This window comes from Phlebotomus papatasi, chromosome 1, assembly GCF_024763615.1.
Source record: "Phlebotomus papatasi isolate M1 chromosome 1, Ppap_2.1, whole genome shotgun sequence".
NCBI lineage: Eukaryota > Metazoa > Arthropoda > Insecta > Diptera > Psychodidae > Phlebotomus > Phlebotomus papatasi.
Genome location: NC_077222.1, coordinates 58,892,185 through 58,907,722, shown reverse-complemented (window position 1 = coordinate 58,907,722; position 15,538 = coordinate 58,892,185). Strand labels below are relative to the sequence as shown.

General features: G+C 37.0%; 2 protein-coding genes across 2 annotated transcripts; one reads left to right on the top strand and one right to left on the bottom strand.

The window, feature by feature from the left end:
• The first annotated feature begins 10 nt into the window (after positions 1–10).
• LOC129809473 (metaxin-2-like) lies at positions 11–3,783 on the top strand. Its single transcript, XM_055859306.1, has 4 exons — positions 11–250; positions 322–561; positions 3,282–3,523; positions 3,583–3,783. Exons 1-4 carry the CDS (start codon positions 95–97, stop codon positions 3,734–3,736), a joined length of 792 nt encoding a protein of 263 aa, XP_055715281.1. The 5' UTR covers positions 11–94; the 3' UTR covers positions 3,737–3,783.
• On the bottom strand, positions 3,542–15,537 carry LOC129809459 (DNA-directed RNA polymerase III subunit RPC2). The gene is made up of 5 exons (XM_055859284.1): positions 15,334–15,537; positions 14,925–15,256; positions 9,967–11,707; positions 4,072–5,111; positions 3,542–4,000 (listed from the first exon to the last, which is right to left on the bottom strand). The coding sequence occupies exons 1-5, from the start codon at positions 15,403–15,405 to the stop codon at positions 3,787–3,789; spliced, it is 3,399 nt and encodes a 1,132-aa protein (XP_055715259.1). The 5' UTR covers positions 15,406–15,537; the 3' UTR covers positions 3,542–3,786.
• Position 15,538: the final 1 nt, after the last annotated feature.

Genomic DNA, 15,538 nt, shown 5'->3' with positions numbered 1-15,538 from the left:
GGCTTGCTACGCTGTGCTGTATTTTGTTTGAAAACCACCCCCCATCAGCTGATTTTGTTTTTCTCGGGAAAAAGTGTAGATTTTCTTGGAAAATATGGTTGTACCATCAATCATAGGCGGTGAATACTTGAGACAAGAGTCTCTAGCTGAAGAACCATGGAGAGATGCTGAGATTTATCAGCCCTATGAGGCAGAAACCATACTTCTTCCAGAGAACTCAAGTTGTTTGGCCGTGAAGACTTATCTTCGAGTAAGTATCCCAGATTCTCATCTGAAAGCTCTTGCAGAACAAATTCAAATTACACTTTGGTTCCTCGGTAGATGTGCAACCTCCCTTTCGATGTAAAATTTGTAACAAATGCGGAATACATGACTTCTGTTGGAAGAACAACAAGACTACCTTTCCTGAGAGTTGGCGCCTTTTTCGCCTCAGAATTCGAACCAATTGTTAATTTGGTGGAGAAAAAGGGCATTTGCCTCACTGAAAACCTTACGGAAGAGGAAAAATCCGATGCCAGGGCCTACTTATCACTCACAGACAACATCTTTACTTACGCTGAGGTAAAAGATCATATGTAAATATTTCGTCAGTTAAATCAGCATTTGTCGTAACTTCATTTTTGCGATTTTGGGATATGTACATATTTAGAATCGGCGTAATTTTGTTTATTAAACGCACTTGAGAAAAAGAAACTTTTATAAGCCCATTAAAATTTATTTTAAACAAAAATTATCGTAAAGTGCCCGTAATTAAGAAAAATTTATCAGAATTGGTCGTAACTTCCATTTTTAGGGAAGTTATGACAAATTTCCATACAAAATTTTCAGCATTTGCCGTAACTTCTTTTGCTCGTTTGCGTGGCTTGCAATTTGCAGCAAAAATGTAATATTTCTCATTAAAACGTTCACAAACTTTTCCAAATATCCAAAGACATTGCGAATAATGCAACATTAACCCTCTAACGGTGTTTTCTTTAATATCCAAAAAAAAGTAATTAAATAATTTTGTCTAAGGTAATTAATGGTCCACTGAACTCAAAAATACCATCCATTCTTCATTATCTCTTTCCATTTGGGCGCTAGGTGAGAAAAGCTAAAGACCGCCTCCAGGCGGTCATATCGGTTTAAGGCATAAAAAGACTGAAATATTTTAATTGAAAAATAGTGAACAAATAGTAAAATAAATGAATTTAAAACGTTTTTTATGGATGAATGTTGTATGATTATCTATAAGAAATGATAATTTTTAGGAATAAAACGTTTATAATTTTTATAATTAGACGTTAATGAAGCTCAATGTGTTTCAATAAGACTGATTTTTACCGAATAGGTCACAGATCAGCTATGAAAACGTCACAACGTCACCTTCTTTATAATTTGAAGGTCCTTTGAACTGCATTGCTCATCTTATGGTTTTATTTCACGATCTGGAGCATTAAAGGACGAATTAGGAAACTCATCTTCACTGTTGAAGTCTGCTTCTTTATCAATTTCGCTTAATTCGCAGAAATCGACAATTTTACTCGTTCTGGACAGTCTTCGTGTAATCTCAATTGTTTTCCATGATTAATATATTGCAAAATAATAATATATTTTACTAGAACAACCAAAACAATTAAATAAAAAAAATCGGTAATTTTTGAAAAATTTACCCTTGAATGGATAAGACCGCCCACAGGCGGTCTTTCTTTTTTTCTTCTAAAACTCTTACTTCTAGTTTTTTCACACTTATCAATTGAAATATACAAACTAGAAGAACATATCTTTCAGGAAATAAGATTCTTACTACAGTTAGATTACTTTAATTTAAAACAATCTTTTTTCCACTTGAAAATGAAAAATGTCGCGAGCGACATTTTGTTGTTTTTTCTCTGACCTGTCACACAAAACTGAAGATTGTAATGCCCTAGACACACTTACGACTAAAGTCCAGAGACGACTAAGCTCGTTCATAGCCAAGTCAGTTCCTGACATACTACAAACGAGGCTTAGCATTCACTGCTATCCACAAAACATAACTTTCGTGGGTTTTTATGCAGATATTTCTACTGAAATGCACTAATACTCCTCTGCAAATGAAACTATTTGTAAATTCATGTCTCAGTACACGTGCAATAATTATTGTTAATTACAATTATTTGTGAGGTGGAAGCTAACTCGCGACTTAAGCCAATTTCCGCGATTCTAGTGAATAATTCTTATTGTTATAAGTGAATTGTCAAGTAAATTTACAAGTAGTTTCGTTTTCAAAGGAGTACTAGTGCATTTCAGTAGAAATATATGCATAAAAACACAGGAAAGTTATGTTTTATGGATACCAGTGAATGCTAAGCCTCATTTGTAGTATGTCAGGAACTGACTTGGCTATGAACGAGCTTAGTCGTTTCTGGACTTTAGTTGTAAGTGTGTCTAGGGCATAAGCAAACGAAAGGTAAAAATGAGTTAAATCATTTTAATTCAATATTTGTGAGAAAAAATTAATAAAAAATCCCTGCCCATCTGTCATTAATTCAAAACAAAACAAGCGACACGGCGCGCAAAATTTATGCAATAAAATTTATGAAATAAAAGCTTAGGGACAGGAATAAGAGTTCAATGGATTAATTTAGTCAAATAAAAGTGCTTATTATCACTATAGTCATTGAAATTGACAGGGGGTGACATTAGTTCTGAAAAATGCGACCGGTTTTAGTGCAATTTTTTCCCTGTTTTCGTACACATTTCATGAGATATCTCCAAAACTACGTAGGTTGTCAATTTGGGGTTTTCAAGTGCCTATTCAATATTAAGTTGGCTTTTATTCTGCATTTATATTTTTTGCTAATTCATTCTACACTGACAGAAAACAGCTAATAAAATCAAAAGTTTTTTCGGCTCGCTAGAAACATATAGGAAACATAGAAAATGTCATGCCCCTGGAAATTGATATACAGTAGACTCTCGCTCAATTGGCCCTTTTTCAATCGGGCGACAAATTTTGTTGACAATTTTCACGTTTAATTATGAAGCTAATTCGCTCAAATTCGCTGTAGTTCTTCCTATTTTATCGTGATTCTTTATAATTGAGCGCTTTTTGTGGAATTTACAAAGGCTTTGACGCTCAATTCTATCGCTAAACCGGATGACATTTTGCCCCATATTCCCGATTGACAGAGAGTCTACTGTAACTGAACTGCAAATTTCTTCTCCTGAAAAGTTGTCAAAAGGAAGTTACGACAAATGCTGATTTAACTGACGATTTTTCGTCGCCTATTCCATTTAAATCTTCTGTATACTTTTAGCTCTATGTGAGCTACATGGATGAAGATGTGTATGAAGAAGTCACAAAACCTCGGATTGCTTCAGCATACAACCCTCTCCTGGGTGTCATTCAGAATTGGCGCAAGAAGCGACACGCCCAGAAGCAGCTTGCTGCAATGGAATGGAAAGATTTCACCATGGACGAGGTCATTGACAAAGTCTCCGGATTGTGTGCGAATTTGGATGGAAAACTGCAAGATCAACCATTTATGTTTGGCAAGAAGTAATTAAATCTCAATGATTTGTTTTTTTTTCTTAAATAACATTTAATTCTTTTTGCAGTCCAATTGATTTAGATGCTGCTGTATTTGGTCACATCTTTGCCATTCTCACAACTCCTCTACCCAATAATCAACTGGCTGAAACAATTCGTCAGTATCCTCGTCTTGTGGCATTTTGTCAGCGAGTGGAGAACAAATATTTCAAGAGCAGTTAATCAAGATGTAACCATTTCAGTTTGAATAGAAAAAAGTGTTGATTTTAGTATCAGTAGTTCGTCAATTGAAGACGAGGCACCACATTCATGCTCGTCAGTTCCTGGAAGAGAAGTTTGCAAGCATACGGCATAGAGATTTTGGAGACACTAGCCGAGGATTTGCAACTGTGGCACCAGGAAGAGTAAGCCAGACGTCCGCAAATATTACAAACATCCACATCGAAAGCATCAGAGGAAATCATTAGTCTCTCCATGATCAACATGCTGAATCAAAAAAAAAAAAAACGAAGCTTGCTGGTAAGTCTAATTTTTAAATAAATTAATATTTAGCTAACCTGGCGCCATACGAAATGAGACAGTCTCTTTCCATTTCTCCCAGTCGGAGACCTCCCTCGCGACTTCTCCCCTGAGTTGGTTGTCGTGTGAGCACAGCCCTTGGCCCTCGAGCACGTGCATGCATTTTATCCTGAACCATATGCTTGAGTTTTTGATAGTACACCGGTCCCGAGTAAATATATCCCGTCATCATCTCCCCCGTGGTTCCCGAATAAAAAACATCCTTTCCCAGATAATTGAATCCATGCTTAAACAATTCATCCTGCAAATCCTGACACTTTGATCCACCAAAAGCCGTCCCATAGTGAAATTTACCCTCGAGAACGGCAGCTTTGCTGCCCAGCAGCTCTAGCAACTTCCCCACTGTCATTCGAGAGGGAAATCCATGAGGATTCATAATCATATCCGGTGTCATGCCAAAATCATTGAAAGGCATATCTTCCTGTTGAACAATTAACCCAGTCACACCTTTCTGCCCATGGCGTGAACTGAATTTATCACCAATTTCCGGTCTTCTTGTCTGCCTCAGCAGTACTTTTATCAAGAAATCCTCCTCAGAATTTGCCGAAACCATTACCCTTTCGATACAACTAGGTTCTGAACCCTTGTAAGTTATAGGGGCACTTGTATACGTAACCGGTTGTTGTCCTCCATCCTTCTGCTCCAGGGGATTTATCGAAGCCACCGCAGGCATTTCCTTATTGATCATACACTGTTTGTTGTGGATGATTTCACCGGGTGAAACAATCCCATCGGAATCAAGTGCCTCATGGCGATAAATTGTCTTGTTACTGATGGAATCCTTCAAAGGACCCATGATTCGATCGTAAGTCTGATTTGTGTACCTCTTAACTGTACATTTGGCATTCTTGTACACCAAGCACCTCCCGTAGCCACGATCAATGGATGCTTTATTGAGAATCAGAGCATCCTCAATATCATAACCAGAGTAGCTCATAACAGCTACGGTGGCATTCTGTCCAGCGGGTAATTTATCAAAATTCGTCAATTCGATCGTTTTGGTTTTAACCAGGGGAATCTATTTAGAAGAAAAAAGTTTATTGAAATTTTCGAGAATAAATATTAGCTTTGCTTCGCGATTATATTTATAGTCATGGCATATTAATTCTTCAAGGGGTCTTGGTCAAAATTCCGTAAACCAGTAATCCTGAATGGGTCAAAATCCCGAATAGCCAAAATCCTAAAAACCCAAAATTTCGAATGGGATCGAAATCCTGAAAAGCCAAAATTCTGAAAACCAAAATCCCGAAAGGGTTAAATTCCGATAACCAAAATCCAGAATTTTTAAAAGTGTTATCCTTCGTATAATTTCGTAATTTTCAGGATTTTCACCATTTAGGATTTGATTTTGGCTTTCGGGATTCTGGCTTTTCGAGATATTGGCTCGTTCGGGATTCTAGCTTCCGGGATATCAATCCATTTGGGATTTTGACGTTTTTTTGGCTTTCGGGTTTTTGGCCAGTACCGCTTCAAAGGTATGCGTACTAAATAAAGCATTTATAATTATTTTATAGGTACTTGATTTTGCTTTACGGTTTGAATTGAACGCTTGACAAAGTGGAAATATTCTGAAGAGTAGGTACCTTTTACCGTATTACTCAAAAATCGGTGGCAGCCAAAATTCCGAAAAGGCCAAAATTCCGAATGTTCAAAATCATGAAAGGGATGAAATGATATGGAGGAAAATGCTTAGAATAATTTCTCAAGACACAAAAGATTTCCCTTTGCTTCCAGCAAGCGCAGGTGCAATCGTGGGAGTAGCTATGACACTTTTAAGAATTCGGGATTTTGGCTTTTGGGATTTTGGCTTTTGGGATTTTGGCCCATTCGGGATTTTGACTTTCGGGATTTTAACCGGGACCGACCCCTCAAAAATACGTAGTGCGATTTCTTTTCATTTTCGGATATGTTTTAAATTAAACGTTGCCTAGAGGCGGACATTTCATCTATGTACGAAAAGGGACAGATAATCCTAACCGGCTTATGTAGGTGAGATTCTTAACGTGAGCTAACTCGGAGTGCATGCAAATTCGATTTGGAGCTGAAGTTGGGAGACGCCATTCAGTTATCTTGAATCAAATTCGTGAAATTGTACAAATTTTGCATTTAAACCAAAATATCAAGGATTTGGATGAACTGACAGAAAAGTGTTATATGGGTGAAATGTAGACCAGAATGTTCTCTATAATTTTCCCATAGAACATGATCTCATCGATTACTCAGAAGCCAAGATAAGCGAGGTTTTTTGTTTCTTAACTCGTTTTATCATCCAGAGTGCCCCAAGTAGTCATTTGTTGAACTTCAACTATATCAAAGAATTGTTGTATTTTGTGGGACTTTCCATTTAAAACCCTATTTTAAGTGTCTTGGTGGAGTAGAGGCAGTCAAATTGGCATCTGAGTGATTTCAAAGCGTTATTATGGGAAAAATCAATTTTTTCACACTTAAACGGCAAAATCGGAGTGATAGCGCAGTCTGAGCGGAAAATGATGTATGGACGAAATGTAGAGACAAATGTCCTCTACAATTATGTTGAAGTAATCATCAAAATCGGTTCAGCGACAGTCGAGATAATTGAGGTTATGTGATATTGAAATTGGTTTTTCGACTGTGGCGCCCCTGGTGTTGGTCCCACGAAGTTCAAATATTCTAGAAAGCTGTAGCATTTGGTGAGATCTTTCGTTTAAGCCCTCATTCATCAAAATCGGTCACATAGAACCGGAGATATGATTTTTTGAATTTTGTGAACTTTGACCCCTCATATCTCCGGTTCTATTGAAACCACAGCGCACATACGCACCATTTTGGAAACGTCCTAGACTGGACTACAACATAATAAAATTTGATTAACTTGCACAATGCCGTTTTTGAGAAAAATGATTTTGAATTTTGATGAATTTTGACGCTATCGCAGCGCCACCTGTGGTGACTTTTTGAACTTCCATCTGAAAGTGCTCATCGAGACGAAACCAAAAAGGTAAAATTTATGTCGATATGTTAATTAGAACCGGAGATAGAGGCCGGTCAATGTTCGAACTTTGACCCCTTATAGCTCGGGTCAGGGGTTATGGATCGACTTAAGGTTTTTTTTGTTTGATAGGTATAATCAACGGCTACAACATACTAAAATTTCAGCCCGATTGCATAAGGAATTTTTGAGTTATTTAACTTTTAAGATTTAAAAATTTTCTTTTTAATAATAGCGCCCCTAGCGGTGGTTTTATGAACTTGCGATGTTAGAAGGAGAAGTGGCATTTCACGAGAGCTTTCCAAAAAGCCCTCATTTTTTAAATTCTGATAATTAGAACCGGAGTTATGGCCATTTTAAGAATTTTTTTTGGACCCTTATAGCTCGGGTCAGGGGGGTCGGGGAACCTTAAGTTTGGTATTGATGGAAAGCTCTAAGGCCCAGCTATAACATACTAAAATTTGAGCCCGATCGATGCCATAGGGGCGGAGCTATTGAGAAAACAAAAAAAGGGGGGCGTTCAAAATGGCGGAAGGAGGGGTGGGGGGTCAATGCACCAAGTTGCAATTTTCACCCGATATATAACCTTTGCCGAAAACCGCAAGTCGATATGTTTTTTAGTTTAGGAGCTATTAAGCTCCAAAGAGCGGCCGGACGGCCGGCCGGGAACGTAACTTAGCCCCCCATATATTCGTGATCAGGAAGTGGCGAAACACATTTTGGCCAAGTTTGAGCGCGATCGGAGGACATGAAATTTTGTTAGGATTATAGTAGGTGAGATTGTTAAGAATCTCACCTAATATCGTTAAACTTCTCAAGGGGATGGGATTGTTTTTCGACTTTTTGGAAAGGCATTGGAGTTTCTTACAGTCTGAACTGCTTCCGATCGGTTTTTAACAAATAAGTAATTTTCATCCGAAAATTAATTGTATTACTCGTACTATTTGAAATATCTTTTGAGTTACTTATAAATCGGTTCAAATCGGTTGTGAACCGATTAACGGTAAATGTTGCAAAAGTTAATTTGGGATATACCGCATGTGTTAAGATCCGCCAGGGAATCTGTAAAGGCGGAGTCCTTAAGGCAATCGCGTGGATGTGCGCTTTGGCTGTGTTCCAGTCTAGAACCTTCAGCGTTCCTCCTTACGATTTATCCCCCTACAATGGTTCAAAATGAACGAACTGTCAATCTCAATACTAATACTCTCTACGATACAACTTCTGAAAGAATAACTGAAAGTCTAACGCTAGGCATGCTAAGAGAAATCGGCGCCGCTCCAAGAGACATTTATGATGTCAAATCAAATACCAACGGGGGGTTTAACCGTTGGGAAGCAGCTAGTGCTAACACATGTAAGCCATAAGTTTGAGTAGGGTGGAATCACCACTTCTCGCCATAGTGCCCCACTTCTTGTCATTTATATTGAAATCGCTATTTTTCGCGATTTGTGAAACAAATGAGCTGCAAAGATCTTTGTATTTTTACTGCTGCTACGTATAGAGTCGAAAAATATAAATTATTCTTCTTGGATTTTCGATCTTGAGCATTTTTTAGAGTATTATTTTAAGGAAGTGCATCGAATCCAATATTTCTTACCAAATATACTAAGTGTCATCATATTATCATCAAGCAAAAAATATCTTTTTGGATAAATAATTTGTCTATTGAATAATTAATTACACTTATGGAATATATAAAATTTGTATTTAATTTATTAATATTTCATCTTATATTATTTTTATATAAAAATGAGGCATGGCGAAAAGTGGTTATCTTCTGGAATTGATTTTACCACCTGTCGTCAGCTCTTTTCAATAGGCGACGCTAACTTCACTTCGTAGATTCTCAGTTATAAAATTTGCATTGTTTACTTTCTGCAATAGACCTATAATTTGATTTCTTTAATAATTGGAGGAAAATCGTTTAAAGTGAGTAACAATAAGATGATCACGAGGAAAAAGAAATGCTGAATGTATTCTTTTTATAACATTGCCTAAAATAATCGAGTTTGGACCTTTTCAAGTGGATGGCGAGAAGTGGTTACAAAACTGGCGCAAAGTGGTGAAAAGTGGCGACGAAGTGGTTATTTTTGCATTGTTAATAAAAATTAGTTTTTTAAGTAGTCCAGCGTTAAATTCTAGGACTATTGTTTTCACGAATTTCGTAATGTATGGGACCATTTTTGACCCCTTTTGTCTAGATTTTGATTGATAAATATTTCAACTCTATTTTTGTTGAATTTTGGAATTCTTTTTTCCGATAATAATGAGGCCATAAAATTTTCCCGTTTGTTTGCGAATTAAATGATCGGTTTCAGATAACGACTTGAGATATTTAGAGTACCCACAACAAGACGACATTTGCATCTCTAAAATTAAAAGACTAAGATTTTAGCCAGGTGTGAGTTTTTCTTTTCAGATTGATTATAGTTAAATGCCACACAATTGGGACCATTAATACGTTCTCACACTTCTGCTCTGTCTCAGATTATACAATTTTGATGTTAAAAAGCTCTAGAAATTGTTTATCACCGATTGGGGTATGTCATTTGAATGGTCTCAAAATCCCGGTCAAATTTGAACCGTTTTCAAATGGTTATGAGGGTTATAAGTTATGATGAGCAGGTACTTAACAGATAAATGATTATTGACCTTAATTCAATAATTTTGGGCAAGCTCAGTGATGGTGATCTATGTTGCATGATTAGCTTTAAATCTAATTTATAAAATTGAAACATCCATTGATTATTGTGTTATCATCAGGAATATAATGAATTCTTAGTGACCTACTTTATACTGACCAAATTGAATAATTTACTAACCCTCATTTTCTTGCTTTAATTTATTAAGATTGAAAGAAGTAGAAACTTATTTAAAAAAAATAAAAACTTCCAAATACACTTACTTGCGGATAGACAATGTTGTACATCAGTGTGTCGATCCTGTTCTTCTGATTGTAACCAATAGTGCCCATTGCCTGTTTTCCCATAGCACACTGGTAGGTATTCCTTGGACTCTGATTGTGATGAGGATATGGAATCAGTCCCGCACAAACTCCGAGTAGGGTGAAAGGTTCAATTTCCAGGTGCGTTGTCTTTTCTGTGATCTCTGATTCATTGCAAGCGATGTACGAATCGTTTTCCTCATTGACATCCAAATACTCCAGCAATCCTTCATGAATGAGATCAGCAAACTTCCTCACGCGCTTCTTGATGTCATTTATGTGATCCTGAGTCATGAGAGGTTTGCCATTCTCCACAATGATATACGGTCTGCATAGGCGACCGCCGTCAGTGGCAATATAAACACAACGCTGTGTGTAGGATGTGTGAACAGAAACGAATGCACCAATTAATCCACGACGCCTTACCATTCGGAAAATCTTGACAATTCGTTCAGGCTTATTTGTAGCTCCCAGAATGTTGCCATTGATGAAGACCATGAAGGTTTTGGGATGATTGATGGCATTGCCAGAGAGAAGACGAACATCTTCAACGCCAGTATTGAAGGCAAATCTTATTATGGGCTCCTCGTCAACTTCAGTGGTAATATGAGTCATGAGGGCGAGATTTTTCACCAAACCACAGGCCTCTCCTTCAGGAGTGTCACACGGGCAGAGTTTTCCCCACTGGCTGGGCTGTAGAGATCTTGGTCCAGATACCTTTCTCGTTTTCTCAAATTGCGAATTAACCCTTGTCATCATGCCAAGGGCAGAAATGTAGCTCAAACGTGAGAGTACTTGTGTTACTCCTGCTCTCTCCATCTTGAATCTCTTGATTGTCCAATTTCCCGATGAGATTGCAGATTCCAATCCTGTGGTTATTAGAGCAGCTCTCATGTGCTTCACCACATCAAATTGAGCAGCTTTTATCTTTGGAATATTCTTATCTGCAATGATCTTCAGTTCCCAATTGAAACGTTTGAAGAGATCTTCAAACATAAGGGATAGGAGGGATCCTGCCAACTCCAGACGCTTATTGCCATAATAATCCCTATCGTCCATTGAAGACTTGTCCAGTTCAGCCTCCATCACACGGCGCACCATTACAGACACATACAGAGCCTTCATGTAAAAATTGAAATTTTCAACTGGAACATGAGCCAGAATAGTCGTTGCTAACAATTCCCGAGCCTCTTCAGCTGGAGTCCTTACTTTGGTCGTCTGGAAGCGCTTAACCATCAACTTTCCACCCATATACTCAAGAGCCTGCTTCTGTGTTATTACATTGAGTTTCACGACTTCGTACAATGAAGCAGCAAATCTCTTCTGTGTACTCTGTTGACTTCCAATCAACTGAACAATCTCCTGGTCAGAAATAAGTCCCAATGCACGAAAGATTATGACAATAGGGATGTCCTCAGTCATGGAATTGTGCTTCAAATAGTACTTTCCCTGCTTCACCAGAACAATTGTCCGGGATTTTTTCTCATGAGTGGAACTAGTTACTTGACACTGAAGCACTCCATTGTAGTCTTCTGTGATCATTTTATTCCATGATAATTGCTCTTGGATCAGAATAACTTTTTCCTGACCACGAACGACAAAGTAACCGCCGGGATCATGAGGACATTCGTTCATCTTTGACAACTCAAATTCAGTCTTTCCACTCAGGACGCAATTTGATGATCTCAGCATTATAGGCATTCTAAATGATAAAATTGAAAGGAGCAAGCTAATAATTGCCATGGGATGTATATGTATACTCTATAGGGCGTATATGATTAATCAATAACAGAACACTGTGGTAAACCGGGTAAATCAAATGGAAGCTGTCCATTTAATTTATTTGTAAGCTGAGAATATCTTTCACTTCCAATTTAAAAGAAGATGTTGGAACAGAACATCTTTCGTTCAAAATTGAATCGTATAATGAAGTGATGGCAAATCCTGCATTATCACTTTGTAATATTAATAAATAAATCAACTTGATGATTCAGATCAGCACTTATCATAATTATAAATGGGTATTTGGTGACGTATTTAGGTACTGAGAAAATTTACATTGAGAAGCCATGGAGCTGAATATTTTATGAAATCTTGTTCCATCCAACGTAACCATTTAAAACTTCTGTGATTGCTTGCTCTCCAATTGAAAAAAACACTTTTTATACCATTACGTGATGCGGAAGATACACTCAGTAACCGTGAGACAAAGTCAACAGCACGAGTCTCCCAGGTAAGGAAAAAGTGCAAGACCAAGGATTGAATCCACCCAAGGGGAAATGTGATCGAACTTACGGAGCCCGTAGACGTACCGTACACAGGAGTTCAAAGCTCTGTTTAGCCGACTCTGCATCTCAGCGTTAGCACTGAAAAATAGTTCAGCCCCGTACGTAAAGAAAGGGACAATTAAAGCTCTAACTAATAGAAGCCTTGTACCCTGGGGCGTGAGGGACTGAAAGCGTCGCAAATTGCGCAAAGTGAGGAAAACTTTCTTGCAAATCTCAGCCGCATGATCAGACCACGTCAGAGTTTCATTAAAAATGATACTCAGGTCCTTGGCCCTAGAAGTGAAAGGAATCACCTCATTTGAGAGAAAAACTGGGTGAGGTTCAGGATTCCTCCACCTGATGTGAATAATTAAGGCTTGAGATTTAGCAGGTCAAAATGACCTGGAGTTTCAGGTCATGATAAAAGTCGGATAGCTGATCTACTAATTTGGAATTTAAATCTTTGAGGTAGGGGACTACTTCAGCCTCTGTCAATAGACTCTTGACGAGTATGTGAAATATAGATGACTATGTCATCTGTATAATATAAAAGGATTTTTGTATCATCATTTCGTGGAAAGTAGTCCGCCTTGAGGTACCCTTTGTCCAGAGTTATTTTATTTTACTGCTGGAAATCTACAGAGAGAGCAGTATAATCTCTTGATTTTGAGTTACAGATATATTTCGACTCCTTACCCCTAAAAGGGGTCATATTGTGGTAGAATTTTGGAAATCTACCAGAAGTTTCGAGTTTTTTAACGTCACGCTGTTTATCCATCCGTACATTCGACCATTACCACGCATACACGCCAAACGGTTAGAAATAAAGACTTGGAATCTTCGGGAGACCCCCCATAAGTCTTCCCTGGGACCATTAACATGCCTCCCATTTTCCTTCATGCTTAAAAAACCACGTTTTTTTACCTTTTTACCTTATTGTTCGAAAATGCGCCGTGTGATTTTTTTATCTTAAATTAAATTGTTAAATTAGTTTCTTTTATGAAAAAAGTAACTTTAACTAAATTTGTTAGATCGTTACCGAGTAGTTTTTTCAATTCAATTTTACCTCTACGTGCGATAGGTACAAGAATAGCCCGAAACTTTAAGAAATTTGTCTGACAATAATAATGAATAATAATTTTCAGTATAATAAAAAATATTACGTATGAGTAATGTAGTTTTTATTCCCAAAAGGGTTTTGCTTAAAAAAAGATTAGAAGTATAAAAAATAATTAAAATCATTTTTCAATATGAGAATTTAAAAATTCGCCATTTTTAAGCCTTAAATATTTAGTAGGGGAGACTGGGGCAAAAAGTCACAAAACGGATATTTTATTTTTTTACAAGCTACTCGAGCGCTTTAAACATATCTAATTAGCGCAGATTTATAGGAAATTTACTGCTCTATAATTTTGTGAAAGTACTTTTCTGCTATTTTGTTAGGAAATACGTTTATTGAGCCAAATTCTAAAACGTAATTTTGTGACTATTCTCAAAAATGCTGGGGCAAATAGTACCAGACATTGCGTATTATCATATTTTGATTCGCTTCATTACGGGCTTCCGTAAATTTGAAAAAATACCTAGAGGACATATTTTCATAGAAAATTTATTCATCTACACCTCTGTAAAACACCGTTGCAATGCAAACAACAAGCGGCGAGACATGATAATTACGTTTCTTTTCGCCGTGAGACATCAGAAATTGCTTCGCTTTTTTGTTACTTTTTGCCCCAAGTGGCCATTTTTAATAAAAGGATTTCTGTAGAAAAGAACTTTTGTGGAATTCTAAAATAGATAGCGGATTCGTATTCAAAATATCCAAAAATATTCACCAGTGCATCAATTTTGGAAAATAAGTAGGTAATAATTGTTATCTTCTGCAAGGAAAATATGTCAAAAATAGGGCGAAAAATTTCGATATTTTTTATTTTCTAAATTCCTTGTTCGAATTCTAAAAAAACTTACGACAATGAAGAAGGTCTATGGAGGCTATCTATAGAAAAAAAAAATTGAGCCGTTATCTTTTTTACCTTGGAAGATATTGAATTTTGAATTTTTCGATTTGTTACTTTTTGCCCCAGTCTCCTCTATATAGCAAATAACTGGAGACTGGCGAAAAATATCCTAGAGTCCTTCAACCTTCTGCTTAGCAATTACGTACAAACATAAAGAAAAAATAACTTTAGGTAGTCAGGAAAAATTATTTTCTTTATGGGACACCGGTGTTCCAATCGTCCTTAAAGGGTTAAAATTGTTTATTAATTTAGGATTTCGAAATCTACGGGAATTTAACCAAATCTGTCTAGTGTCTAGTGCTTTAGTCTGAAACCCGTATAAATGAATTTCATTCTCATTTTGCAATCTTTTGTAATTGTTGTCAAGTTTTACAAATCATCCAACTTTTTTGTTAAGGAATTTGTTATAAATCTTTCCTTCTAGATAGAAAGTGAATTCTTTGAACTTCACTTCAGGTTGCATTTGAAAATTTGAATAATTTCGCATAATTAGAAATATAAAAAAAAATTAAAAATTCTTCTATTTCAATGGGATCTACTCGATCTAATAAGACGACTAAAACAATTACACTCCTAACAAGTAGTTTAGAAGGGAACTGACAAAAATATGTAAATGATATCAAAAATATATTACCTTCCAATCAATAACTTGTTCCGGACAACCCTTTGACTACCCCTCGTGTACTCAATGTCCACAGTGATGGGCGCTGAATAGGTCATATCACGCAAGCGACACTCATGAGGTGTAGTCTCCTTCGTGATGTTGAAGCCTTCATCCACATCCGGCTGCCCAACATAGATATTGAGATATTTAAGGTAGAACATGGGATCAGCATCGCTGATGACTTTGTTGTTCGCCTCAACAATTTTCTTAATATCCACATTGATGAAGTAATTGAAGCTGTCTATATGTTGCTTCACCAAGCCCTTTATTTCCAGAAAAGAAGGGACCAAAAGCCATTTATCCTGGAAAAATCAAGTAAAATACATCAGCCGGCGTGCTTGTCTCTAACCTCAAAATGATTGTTCCACTTTTGACTCACTTGGAGGGGTTTTATTGGATTGTTGAGAGAGAACTTTTTCTCTTTATCTGGTGATTCTGATCTATACGACATGATGAATGTACATTTTTCACAAAACTCACGTAAAATCAGTGGAAAAGTGGTTTTTCTGTTCACGTTGCACCAGAGAAATGTGTGTTGTTTTGATTTTTTGACTACGCCACTGAACTGTCAGTAGATGTTCGAA

Bases quoted from the DNA above. Each gene is read 5' to 3' on its own strand.
- LOC129809459 (XM_055859284.1), bottom strand. From the start codon at position 15,405: ATGTCGTATAGATCAGAATCACCAGATAAAGAGAAAAAGTTCTCTCTC. The intron at 11,708-14,924 runs GTAATATATTTT...TTTATCATTTAG, and splicing joins AACAAGTTATTGATTGGAAG to AATGCCTATAATGCTGAGAT. The intron at 4,001-4,071 runs GTTAGCTAAATA...TTTTTGATTCAG, and splicing joins CTCATTTCGTATGGCGCCAG to CATGTTGATCATGGAGAGAC.
- LOC129809473 (XM_055859306.1), top strand. From the start codon at position 95: ATGGTTGTACCATCAATCATAGGCGGTGAATACTTGAGACAAGAGTCT. The intron at 251-321 runs GTAAGTATCCCA...GTTCCTCGGTAG, and splicing joins CCGTGAAGACTTATCTTCGA to ATGTGCAACCTCCCTTTCGA. The intron at 3,524-3,582 runs GTAATTAAATCT...TTCTTTTTGCAG, and splicing joins CCATTTATGTTTGGCAAGAA to TCCAATTGATTTAGATGCTG.